Source organism: Giraffa tippelskirchi, chromosome 6, assembly GCF_054371585.1.
Source record: "Giraffa tippelskirchi isolate mGirTip1 chromosome 6, T2T-mGirTip1v1.2.pri, whole genome shotgun sequence".
Classification (NCBI taxonomy): Eukaryota; Metazoa; Chordata; class Mammalia; order Artiodactyla; family Giraffidae; genus Giraffa; species Giraffa tippelskirchi.
The window spans coordinates 68,776,690-68,789,409 of NC_137280.1; the positions used below are offsets into that span (position 1 = coordinate 68,776,690).

Consider the following 12,720-nt stretch of genomic DNA (forward strand, 5'->3'; position numbering starts at 1 on the left):
TGCCCCGGGGAGAAAGGCAGAACCTCACATGCGCCAGCCAGCCAGAATCACAGGGAGCAGGGGGCAGAGCTGACCAATGCTCCCTGCCCACCCCTTTGCTTTCTGAAGCAGCTGGTTTGATTCAGCACAAAGCCTCTACCATCCCGCCCGGGGAGTGGGAGGTGTGGTGTACATCTGAGTAGCCCTGGGAACTGGCATGGTGCCCCCGCTCTGGGTGGGCACCGTGCACATTTGAGGAACAAACAAATGACAGACAAATAAGCTGTGAGCAGGTCTGGGTGCCTGGCCCTGGGAGTTGCTGGAATGCTCTGTGCATCTGGCTCTGGTCAAGGAGGCCTTACTGTCTGGCGTCGGAATGCTCTCAACTGGCCTCTGTTTTTAAGCTCCCTCCACAAGCCCCTCTTTGGAATTTATTTACAGAGCTCTGGGAGGTCTGTTGGAGGAACCACTGAGAAACTGCGCTCAGACTGAAGGAGAACGCACACACAGCTGGGTGCAGGGGCCCTGGGCCGGGAGGGGCGGGCATGGAGGCAGGGCCTCCTTGGGGACGGAGTCTCCTCTGCTGCGGTCACCCGTCCTCCCCAACACATGCCCTGAGTGCCTGCCATGTATTAGGTTAGGATAAGGGCCCAGAAATGCCCCCGTCCTGACCTTGTCCTGAGCACTCCCAGTCCAGAGACCAAGGAAGAATTTACTCCTTGTCATCATGGATGAGGGGATGAGAGGTTTTACTGAGCATCTACTGTGAGCTAAGCATATCTTACATCCTTCTTACTCTGCGCCAGAAACAATTCACAGTGATCAGTACCTCCTTCATCCCAGCTTTAGGGAGGAGGAAGTCAGCACACAGAGAGGTGAAGGGACTTCTCCAAGGTCGCACAGCAGATGCATGACAGGGACAGGGGACCGACCCAGGCCTGTGGTGGAGATACTGAACCATCTACCACATGGTGAAGGTACCAGCTCGTGGTGAGGTCTGTGTCCGGGAGAAAGCCCCCACCAGGCCTGGAAGGTGGAGAGTCAGGGTCACAAGAGGGCCCCTCGCTAGGAGGGTGGGATGAGGCAGGACCCGAAGGCTGAGTGTTGGGGAAACCAGGGCAGCAGGCGGAAACCACACACTGGAAAGAGGTAGCTGGAGAGATCGGAGAACCAGAACGGGCCGGGGGAAAGGAGGGAGGATGGGCCTGGGGCATCCTGCCCTTTACCTGTGGGGCAAACTGTCCGCCGTGAATCTGCTCTCTGCTGCTTACCGGCTGGGTCATCTTTGGCTGGTCCTTTAGCTCTTTGATTTCCTCCAGGTAAAGAGGGGAAGAGATGAGCACAGACCTGCGAGGTTCTCAGAGAAGAGCTTAGCCCATCCTTAGTGCTTGACGTGCAGTAATTAAGTTGACCGCCACTCCATACTTCATAGGGATCCTTACATACACATTGGGGCCTCCCTCGTAGCTCAGTAGGTCAAGAGTCTGCCTGCGATGCAGGAGACCCAGGTTCGATTCCTAGGTAGGGAAAGATCCCCTACCTAGGAGAAGGAAATGGCAACCCACTCCAGTTTTCTTGCCTGGAGAATCCCATGGACAGAGGAACCTGGCAGGCTACAGTCTATGGGGTCGCAAGAGTTGGACACGACTGAGCGACTAAGCACAAGCACATACACAGTGCTCAGGGATCCTGCTGTTAGGAGGTGGGGAGAGGCGTGAGATGTAGGGATGAGGGGAGGGAGCAGGGAAATGCTGCGTTCAGAGGGGCCCTGTGCTGCCTTGGCAGTGGGCCATGAACCCTCTGCCACGCAGGAGGAAATGAATTACAGACAGCGGAGGTAAATAACCCCGTGTGGTGGCCTTGGGCCCCCAGCCTGGGAGGTGCAGTTCCTCATCCAGCCCCACCCACACATTCCTGCTGTCAACTAGACCTGCCAGACACAGCTCAGCCCTGTCTCTCCTTCACTCCTGAGCTTCCTCTTTCCACAAATGGATTCTGAAGACCTACCTTGGGCTACGCTTTCTTCCAGGGACTTTGAGGAGCAGAGTTTGGCCTGAGTCAGTCAGCCAGTCGATCAGTCAGTTCAGTCGCTCAGTCATGTCCAGCTCTTCGTGACCCCATGGACTACAGCATGCCAGGCTTCCCTGTCCATCACCAACTCCCGGAGCTTGCTCAAACTCATGTCCATCGAGTCTGTGATGCCATCCAACCATCTCATCCTTTGTCGTCCCCTTCTCCTCCTGTCTTCAATCTTTCCCAGCATCATGGTCTTTTCAAATGAATTAGTTCTTCCCATCAGGTGGCCAAAAGTCAAGTGAATTTATTGGTCTTTCCCTCCAGGTCTGTCTTCCTTCCTTCCTTCTCTTCTTCTTTCTTCCTTCCTTCCTCCCTTCTTTCCTCAGTCTAGCCATCCTGTCACTATATCATGCATCTGCGTCCTTCACTGCTCTGATCCTTCACTTGAAGTCTGCCTCTAATATATGCTGGGTTCTGTGGGTTTCCAGGCTGCAGCCCAGGGAGGCAGACAGACAAGGACCTGGCCTCACCTGCAGACCTCACTATCCAGGAGGGAGATAGTCAAAAGCTAAACAAACAAGCCTGGGCCATGGCAGTGGAGGAAGCTGGCGGGTGATGAAGCTGGAGTCAGGTGGAGTGGGCAGAGAAGGGAGATGTGGAACACTATAGATGTGGAGCCCATCCTGGGGAGACAGTAAATGCACTACTCCAAATAGTAGAATCATCTTCCCATACATTCAGTCATTTATCCACCCGCCCATTCATCTATCCATCTACTGCATTCTTTCCTGCATTTATTCACTTATTTGTTCCCCCCATGAAACAACTTGGTCTATTGAAAAAAAAAATTGTTTGGGGCCACGCAGATCTGGGCTTCCCTAGTGGCTCATACAGTAAAGAATCGCCTGTAATGTGGGAGACCTGGGTTCGATCCTCGGGTTGGGAAGATCCCCTGGAGGAGAGCATGGCAACCCACTCCAGTATTCTTGCCTGGAGAATCCCCAGGGACAGAGGAGCCTGGTGGGCTACAGTCCATGGGGTCACAAAGAGTGAGGCACTACTGAGCAACTAAGCACAGCACAGAGGTCTAAGTTCTGATGACAACTTTGCCATGCAGAAGCCTAATGACTTGAGAAAGTAATTTTGTCTTTCTATGCCTCCGTTTTCTCATCTGTAGTATGGGCATAAGATATCCCGAGACGAGGATTCGATGAGATGGCAAGGGTCTGCAGGAACACGATAGATGCTCCATATATGCAGCTACTATTCCTGGCACCACTGGCTAGTCACTTAGAGATTGCCCAGCTCACAAGTGGGAAACACCTGACCCTGGACCCCCACCCATCAGGGCTGACCCCAGACACCTTGACCCTGGGCTGCATCGTGAGGTCTGCCAAGACTCCTAACCGCTGACACAGCATGGACACAAGGCCACCACCCAATCAGACGAGCCTGGGGTATGGCCCATCCCGGCTTCTCCATCCACAAATGCTGGGATGCACTGAATTGTCTGCTTCTGGCCTCCTAGTGATCACATAGGGTAGGCACTAATATGGTCCTATTCCTTCGAGCAGACAAACTGAGGCACAGAGAGACTGCTGGCTGTCCAAGGCTCACCAGCGAGCAGCAGAGCTGTGGTGGTGCCCTAGTTGTTTCTCCTCCTAACCTGCTGCCCTGCCCGGGACACCGTGTCACCTCACTCCAGGTTTCCTTGTCAGTGAAGAATGGCAGCTGTCAGTGGGGCCAGCTGAACCATCTTAGGCTTCACCAGCAGGCACAAGGGGCCAGTATTTCGATCATGATTTGGAGTGAAAGTATTAGTCGCTCAGTCGTGTTCGACTCTTTGCAACCCCATGGACGATAATCTGCCAGGTTCCTCTGTCCATGGAATTCTCCAGGCAAGAACACTGGAGTGGGTTGCCATTTCCTTCTCCAAGGGATATTCCCAATCCAGGGATCGAACCCGAGTCTCCTACATTGCAGGTGGACACTTTACCATCTAAGCGGCCAAGGAAGCCCTACGAATTGGTCTATCTGTTGCAAATGCTTGTTGCAATCAGATTTCCTACAAGCAACTCTGGCATTCTCTGGATTCAGCTTCACTCTTAGTACAGAACACTGAGGGACTTTGGCAGGTCAAGCCCTCTTGGAAGTGTTCAGTTGTTGTCAGGGTTCAAAAACTTTGGCTCCAACCTCCTGCCTGCCACTAATTTAGGGCCTGGCGTCTCTGAGTTCCCATTTCCCCTTCCTCATAACATAGAACGGTAATACCATCCACCTTGTGGTGACTCCTTTAATCACACTTTTCTGCAGTGCTTGCCTCAGAGAATTTGTTTCTAAGAGGATCAAGTATGTTCATGAGAACAAAATGAGAACTGACATTTATTGGATAGCTTCTATGTGAGATATATTCACTTTATATACATGATTTCTATAAATTCCATATATTAATTAGGATGTATCTGGCTCGAGGAACAAATTATTCTTAATCTATAATCCATACAATGGGAAAGCTGAAGTTCCAGCTTTGGCTCAGTAGCACCTTAGGTTCCAAGGACCCAGGCTCTTTCTCTCCTTCTCTTCTACCATCCTCAGCATGTTAGCTTTTCATCCTCCAGCTTGTGCCTTGTATGGTCAAAATGGTTGCTGCAACGCCAACCATCACCTTTGAACTCAAGGGAAAAAACAATGGGTAGAGAAGTTTTTTCCACCTTCTGAGGAATGAAATCCTTTCTAGGAGTACCCCATACATTTCTCTTTCTGTTTCATTGGCCAGAATTGGATAAGAGACCCACCCTTAGGTCAATGAATGGAGAAATCATCAGAGCCACCTCTTACGGGGTCATGTCTATGGTCATAAACTCCCTCCACCGACACAAACCTGCCACCACTTCTAAGCAGCCACACGTGGTTCAGCATCCCCTTTTTTAAGTTACAGGGAAAGGGAAGACATGGCATAGGGAAAACCACAGGAGAGCAGACTTCCACTGAGGTCCAGGGACGGGAATTTGCTGCCGAGTGAGATGAGCAGCATGGAGTCCACGGAGGCTGAGTGCAGTGCAGAGGAGGGAGAAGCAAGAGAAAAAAGAGGTCAGGGACGCAGCTGGCCCGGAGGCCACATCGGGACTGGGAATGCCATGCTAAGTCAGTGGGCAGGCTTAGGGAGGCTGGGACTGGGAGAATGCCATCACCTTAGTTCTGTTGGCCAAGGTTCCCTCTGGGGGTTCTGAGAAGCGTGGTTGGTAACCAACAGGAGTCTGTGGCTAAGGTCCACGTGGGGGTGAGGGGGCTGGACGAGGGCAGACCAGGCTCCTATGGAGACCCCCTTACTGGTGTGGCAAGTGTTCTGCAGAGCATGACGGCCAGGCACCCCAAACCCACCAGGGACAACAAGCACCCAGATGCAGGGAGACAGCTCCAGTACCCAAGTGTGTGTGTGTGTGTTAGTCGCTCAGTCATGTCTGGCCCTCTGCGACCCCATGGACTGTAGCCCGCCAGTACCCAAGACTTCAGGCTAAGAGCAGGGGAGGGAATGCCCACAAATTGAAACCAGGGCTTTAATTTGTAGAGGGGGTAATGATAGTATCCCGGGATCCAGTTCTGATCTCATTTGTGAATTCCTACCATTTTGAGATCAGTGGACTAAAGCCATCCTCTTTTCTTGCAGCCAGAGAGAGAGAGGAGTGAAAGATGACAAATGCAAACCAGAAGTAGGAGCAGCCGGAGGGAATGGGAGGGAGTTGATTTTCTCCACTGGGAGCGCTTTCAAAGCCCCTGCCAGCGCGAGGCTCTGAAACTGGATCTCCACCTCCACCGGTACCCTCCACCAGCTCCCCCTCCCCACCTTTGAGAAATGCCCAGGGAGGATGACCCTGGCTCCTTCTGTGAGGTTTTACCGTCCCGGGTGTGAAATCACAGCCCTGTAACTTTCCCTTTAAGAGCTGTCAGAGCCGGGGAGGCTGGCCAAGCTTGGGTTGGAGGTGGGGACAGAGGGAAGAAAGGAAAAAAAAGAGAGAGAGAGAGACAGGAAAAGTTTTTTCAGAGGAAAATGCAGGGTTTGTCCTTAACCCTGACGTCAGATCTTGCTTTAATAAACCCCCCAGAGGACTGCGGGAAGAGGCGTATCTGGCACTTCTGATGGGCCAGGTTAGTCTCGGTCCAACTCCCCCGAGAAGTGGCCGGATCCTCTGGGCTACTCCGTAGATGCCTTGGCCACTGACCTCCAGGCATGTGGTGGTTACTGCCCTGGACGCTGGTGGCAGTGACAGCAGCAGCAGCAGCGGGCAGCACCTTGGCCACGGTGAGTCCTGCCCCGAGGGGTGCTGTCCCCACCGGTCCTGCTGTGTGCTGTGTGGGTGGGCGGGATGAGAAGGGCTGAAATGTCGGGGGTGGGGTGGACAGCAGGGAAGTGTCCACTGAGAAACCAGGGTGAGCCCCAGGGTGAGGACTGGAGTTGCTGGGTATAGCTGGTCCTGGCAGGACAGGAATCACGGCCAGTACCTAGGGAAACAAACCAAACAGGACTTCTATTCCCTTTATTTCCCACCTGAAATGCAGTAGAAAGGGGGTACTTGGAGGAAATGACAGTTAGGGTGCCTGGACTCCAGACAGAGTTCTGCCCAGACTGGCTGTGTGACCTCGGGCAAGTCGCTCATTCTCTCTGAGCAGCATACAGTGAGGAAGATTGTTGTTAGACTTTTAGCCTTTGGGTTTGGAAAATGAGTCTTCAAGTGTTAGAGATACTACAAGAGGGGGTGGAAAGGACCAAGGCAAGTTGGAAGGAAAAGGCCAGCTTTCAACAAGAGTGCTCACTTGTGCCATAGGACTCATGATGATTCTCTAAACACAACCGCCTTGGGCTTGCACAGCTCTCTACAGTTTATGAAGCGTGCACGTTTGGGTCCTGTAGAAGAAACCCACTGATTCAGGGGGACCCAGAGGGTTCTCTGTCTCCCACCTCCATCCTGGGGCACACCGAGGGGAAGGGAGGAAGGTCTGCACCTCTGAGAAGCCAGGGAGCGAGACACGTGGCAGCACAGAGCCAGGCAGCTGGCTCAGGGCGGGGAGCAGGCACAGGGCGGGCAGGAGGTGGGCAGCTGCAAAGAGCTTCTGAATCCAAGAGCCCACGGCCCGGGCCAGGGCCTGCTGCCAGGAGTGAGGCCAAGAGGCTGATGGAGGATGGCGGGAGGGAGTTCATTACCCACTCCCACAGACAGCTTTCTTGGGAATTGATGTGCCCCATTTCCAGATGAGGAAACTGAGGCTGGAGGGGGTAAGCTACTTGCCCATGGGCTCAAAGACATTGGTTCTGATCCAACCAGATCTGAGGCTGAGAGCTGACCATAGGCCAGTTGCTCATAGGCGCTGGGAGATGGGTGTTCCTCCAAGCACAGTAGAGTGCATGACGTGGGCAGGTAGAGCTGGTGACTCGGTGTTGAATCCTCCGTGCCTTGTGTGCCTCTTGCCCAGTAATTGGTGCTGAACCAAATAAAAAGGATACTAATTCCATTTTACAAGTGAAAGAAACAGAGACAAGGGCAAACCAAGGACTTGCCCAGGGTCTCACCATCAGCAAGTGGAAGCATTCAAACTTAGATCTTTTTTTGCCAAATGCCACTCTTTCCTGCAGACCCGAGCAACCAGGAGGTGCCACATCAGTCTTTATTTTAGGGCTGCTGTGTCTGGGAGGACAGGGGGTAGATGGAGAAGAGGTGAGAGGGGTAGGGTAGCAAGGTCTGAACGAGGAAGAGGAGAGAGATATGTTGGAGGGGGGTGTCCAAGTACATGGGAACACCGAGCACCTCCTCAGCAGGGAGGTACTTTCTCCCTGGGAAAGAGGGGCTACAGGTCCACAGGCTAGGCTGAGGGGACGTGCAGAACAGGAGCTGGGAGTCCAGATGGCCCCAGCAGCAGGATGGAGGGAGTCTTCCGAGAGGAGACGGGGTACCTCTCCTCTCCCCCTGAGACGGGGACCTTCTCTGGGGACCTACAGTAATCCCCTAACACTGCTGTGTGATTCAGGAGTGCCCCAGACAGAGCCTTAACGCCGCCCCCAGCCCCTCCAGCCCCTCCCCGCCCCCCCCCCCCCCCCCCGGCTAGGGCTGGGAGACACATATCATCAACCTGCCCTTTGCTTTAGAGCCAGGTTCTGTCCATGCTCACCCTCCCCAAACTCACATATGGGGAGACTGTGAGTCCACTCAGGGTCCTGGGGGCATTTAATGGAAAAAAAAATGATGATAAATGTTCATATGGAAGAAAAAAGTCAGTGAGAACTGCCAAAAAAGCTTCAAGGAAGTCAAATTGTGAGGGAAGACTGGCCTCATCAGATAGTAAAACATTATCAAAGTTCTGTAATTGAAGGAGAAAGAAGCCAACCCAGGAAGTGATAAATCCAGGAGCTTGACAGGGCAGAGAGCTCAGAAACACAGCCAAGTGTATTTGGGAATGTAACATATGATAAAGGTGAACCACAGGCAGACCTTGTTTTTCCATCTCTTTGTTATTTTTTCCTTCTACATGTATTGAGGACTTCCCATGTGCTAAGAGAAAGGGCCTACATTGGCGGGGCGGGGGGGGCGTTGCTGAACAAAATGCTATCTATTTTTATACATAAGACCTTCCTCAGTTCATCCAAATAACGTTTTTAAAAATTTATTTAGTTTTAATTGGAGGATAATTGCTTTACAATACTGTGTTGGTTTCTGCCATACATCCACATGAATCAGTCACAGGTATTCACATGTCCCCTCTTTCTTGAACCTCCCTCCCACCTCCCACCCCATCCCATCCCTCTAGGTTGTCAGAGCCCCGGTGGTTTGAGTTCCCTGAGTCGTACAGCAAATTCCCACTGGCTCTCTGTTTTGTATGGTAGCGCCATTCTACTCTCTTATGATTCTTTATGAAGCATCTCCTAAGTTCTCATAGCAGCACTGTTAAAGCAGATATAATCATCCTTCTTTGTAGATTAAAAACTCTAGCTCAGAGAGGTTCAGTAATTTGCCCAAGGTCAAACAGCTAGCAATGAGTGGAACTGACATTTGAACCTAGGTCAGCTCTCAGCAGTGCAGCCTCCTGCCTCCCTGGTCCATGTCCTTGTGCAGACTTGAGAAGCACAGGGTGCGCACCCCTACTGAGCTTATTAGGCTGGAGAGGCAGGGGACAGCCACGAGAAGGAGAGGCGACAGAGATGATGCTGTCCTGGAGAGCGAGGCTGGGTCCAGGCCCTCCACTGGCTGGTCCCCTAACCACTTGGACCTCCCCGTCTTCTCTTGTTAATCGGGGTTGACAACCTGAGCCCCCCGCAAGCTCCCTGGGGCCGAGGAGTGAACACAGAGCTGATCGAGGGAGGTGTCTCAGTGGCACGGGACCAGTACACAAAGAAAGTGAAGTCGCTCAGTCGTGTCCAGCTCTTTGCGACCCAGCGGACTGTAGCCCACCAGGTTCCTCCGTCCATGGAATTTTCCAGGCAAGAAGACTGGAGTGGGGGGTTGCCATTTCCTTCTCCAGGATATCTTCGGGACCCGGGGATTGAACACAAATGCTGTGCTAATAAATTCTGGGGCACACATGAGGTCTCTGATAGTCTGTGTAAGGCTGAGACTCATGTTTCTTCTCCCATAGAAATGTGTGTGGGTGTGCACAGAGCTACAAGTGTGTGTGTGTGTGCGCGCATGCACGCAAGTGACTGTGGCTTGACTGAAGGTATAGATCCTCATGGAGTGAGGGTGCGTGAGCTGGGTGTGAAACGCAAACCCACTCTCAGCCTCTGGGACTGACTGCAGGATAATGTGGCCACGGATAAGTGGCACGCACATTCCCTTCTAAAAGATTGCAGGAGCATCAACGAGATGCCTTCTTTACACCCTCTGTCTATAATTGGGACCAGAGCTAGCATTTCAAACCCCACTCCAGGCCCCACACCTACCAGCTCCCTGCCCAGAGCCCCTTCCGGCAACTTGGATGCTCTGCTCCCAACTCTGAGCCCCTCCCGCTAGCCGCTGGCCCAGGATGCTGACAAGAGTGTGGCTGGGACACACACTTCCCACCTGGGCATGGCCCTTGGCCAGGGCTTGCCCTCTGGACTGGGCATGAGAACAGTGCTCCGTGGGAGACCAGATCCTGATCTCGGGCTGAGCAGTACCCCCAGGCAGTCCGCAGACTCACATCCCCAGGCTTCAGGAAAGGCCCCTGCCCCATGCTAGCAAAGCAGCCAAACACCAGGAGGCTGTGTTTGTACAAACAGAAACCCTGGAATTCCTCCCAGGAACCTTTGCCATCTCTCTTAGCATGGGGAGGGGCTGCTACACACTCTGTAGCTTCCATGTCGAGGCAGGGAGGCGAGCCAGCCGTGGCCCAGGGTGGGACCCGGGAGGAGCCGGGAAGGATGCCAACCACAACCTGGAAAGTAAAGCAGGGTAAGAAGGCTTGCAAGAGAACCCTGCAACTGAGGATGTCTGGGGCGGGGCTTCAGTGCGTCGGCCGGTCATTCAACACCTCCATGTCCCAGAAACATGAATGATGATGTGGGCTAACACTGACCCAGCGCTCACTGTGTTCTGGGCACTGAATCCCGAGCATCTACATACATCAGCTCACTTGAAAATCACACACCTACAAGGCAGGTTCATGACAGTCTAGACCAGGCTCATTACATCATCCAACCAGTAGCCACTTGCCACATGAGGTCCTTGAGCACCTGAAATGTGGCTGGTTCCAACTGAGCTGTAAGAGTAAAATACACAGTGTGAATATGAGACTGTAAAATTCTCATGATAATTGTTTCTATTGACACCATGTTGATAATACTGATAATAATATTGATAATAATGATAATGCTGTTAATATATTGGGCCAAATGAAGTATATTATTAAAATAAATTTCACCTTTGCTTTTTAGTATGACTGCTAGAAAATATACAATTCCATCTGGAACTCGCATTATGTTTGTCTAGACTGTGTTGGCCTGAAAAGACCCAAGGGTACATAGAAAGGTTATAGTGAGGAGGGGAAATATTGAGCTCCTCTCCTTCCAAGCTGTGCACCCTTAGATGAGTAACCTAGCCTCTGTGAGCTAGTTTCTTCATCTATAAAAAAGGCATAACATTAGTACTTGCTTCTTGGGTACTAATCCTCTTGGCACGATTAAAGAGTGAAAGAGAGGTAAAGCACACGAAGACCCACCACAGCCAAGGGGAAGTGGAAACTGACCCTCCTTCCAAACAGCAGGGGAGGGGCATCCCGTCTTGAGCGGAAGCACTGGCTGCAGACAAGCGCTCCGATCCCAACAAGTGATCAGAGGTTTATCAAGATCCCAGGCTCAGTACCAGGTGGGCAAGAAGAGAAACTGGTGGAATGTGCTGGGTTCAGTGCTGAGCTGGTCTTCAGAAGATCTCAAGGTTTCCAAGTCCTGGACAGCTTCTCAGCACATTTAGAGGGAGTCAAGGAAGATTTGGGGGTTATCAGACAGGAGAAGGAAATACGGATAATGATGATGACGATGGTGATGGTGATGATGTTGATGGTGCTACTGGGGGGTGCTTGATGGTGGTAATGATGGTGGTGATGGTGGTGATGGTGTTGCTTATGACGGTGATGGTAATATGATGGCAGTGATTAAGATGATGATAGTTTGAGATTTGCGTCTTCCAACCCTGAGTCAGGTTGATAATGACTGAGATTTTCTTAGCCCATCCATTCGTTTGTTCCATGGATACTAACAGGCTTGCTCTGTGCCCAGCCCCATCCTGCTTCTAGAGAAGCGATGATAGTCTGTCAGCTCAGTCCTTACCGTCAAGAATGGCTCACGTGTTGGAGACAGACTTTTAGCTCAGAGGAGTGTGTTGAAAATCTGATAGGGAAGCTCAGAGGACTGCAAGAGAGAGAGAAAAAAAAAAAACAACAGTTCTGGGGCCCTGAGCCTGAATCCCTGGGGAGACCTCCCCACCCTCACCAGCTTACATGAATTGACACCTTGATGATTCTTATGCACACATTGTTTCTAAAACCATCGAATTAGAGAGACTCTGATCTCTCCTCCAGCCTTGACTTCCTGATAGTCTGCCAGCTCTCCTCCTCCTCCTTTCATCCCAGGGGGCAGGGGTGGCGTAAGAGAGACAGAAGCAGAGAAGGAACAGGGCCTCTCGGACTTGAGTGATGGGCATTCCAGGGGAGGTGATAAAATCTGCTCATCCCGTCCCTCTAATCCGGAGGCAAGTCCAGGCTTGGGGCACGGACCATGCCTCTGCTCAGTCTTGGTGGGGATGTGAGCGGGGGGAGAGGGCAGGAGATTCCGGGCCCTTCCCCCCTTTCCTGCTCCCAGGGTCTGTGTTGAGTCTCAGGCTGCAGAGAAAGGCCATGTGCCCTGATCTTGCCCAGAGCTGGATGAGGAGAAGGGAGGGGCTGGTCTAAGTGGGGAGGGAGTATTCTGAGAACGCTGGGACTCGGATTCTGCTCTTGGGGTAGAACGATGGACTTGTCCAGAGAGTCAGTCATCTAGTCATCACTGTCACTTTAGACAAGCCACTCGCCCTCACAGCGCTCATTTGCTAATCCTGAAAATGCGGAGGTCTGACTTGACCCCAAACTTGCTTCCAGCTGGAGCCATGACCCTGTCCTAGGGCCACACTCATTCACCGGGTGGGCCAGGAGAGGGCTCATTGCCGTGATTCTTGGGGGGGAACTCATGCTGCTGTCCTTCCATTAGAAGCATTGCTGGCCTGGCAC

General features: G+C 52.4%; 1 protein-coding gene across 1 annotated transcript in view; it reads left to right on the top strand.

Annotated features, from left to right (window-relative positions):
• The first annotated feature begins 6,009 nt into the window (after window positions 1-6,009).
• Window positions 6,010-12,720, top strand: part of CCN4 (cellular communication network factor 4) — a 30,995-nt gene continuing 24,284 nt past the window's right edge. Inside the window, exon 1 of the mRNA XM_081505324.1 lies at window positions 6,010-6,295. Within this exon, the coding sequence (XP_081361450.1) occupies window positions 6,224-6,295 (72 nt within the window). The 5' untranslated portion in view covers window positions 6,010-6,223. The remainder of the gene's footprint in view (window positions 6,296-12,720) is intronic.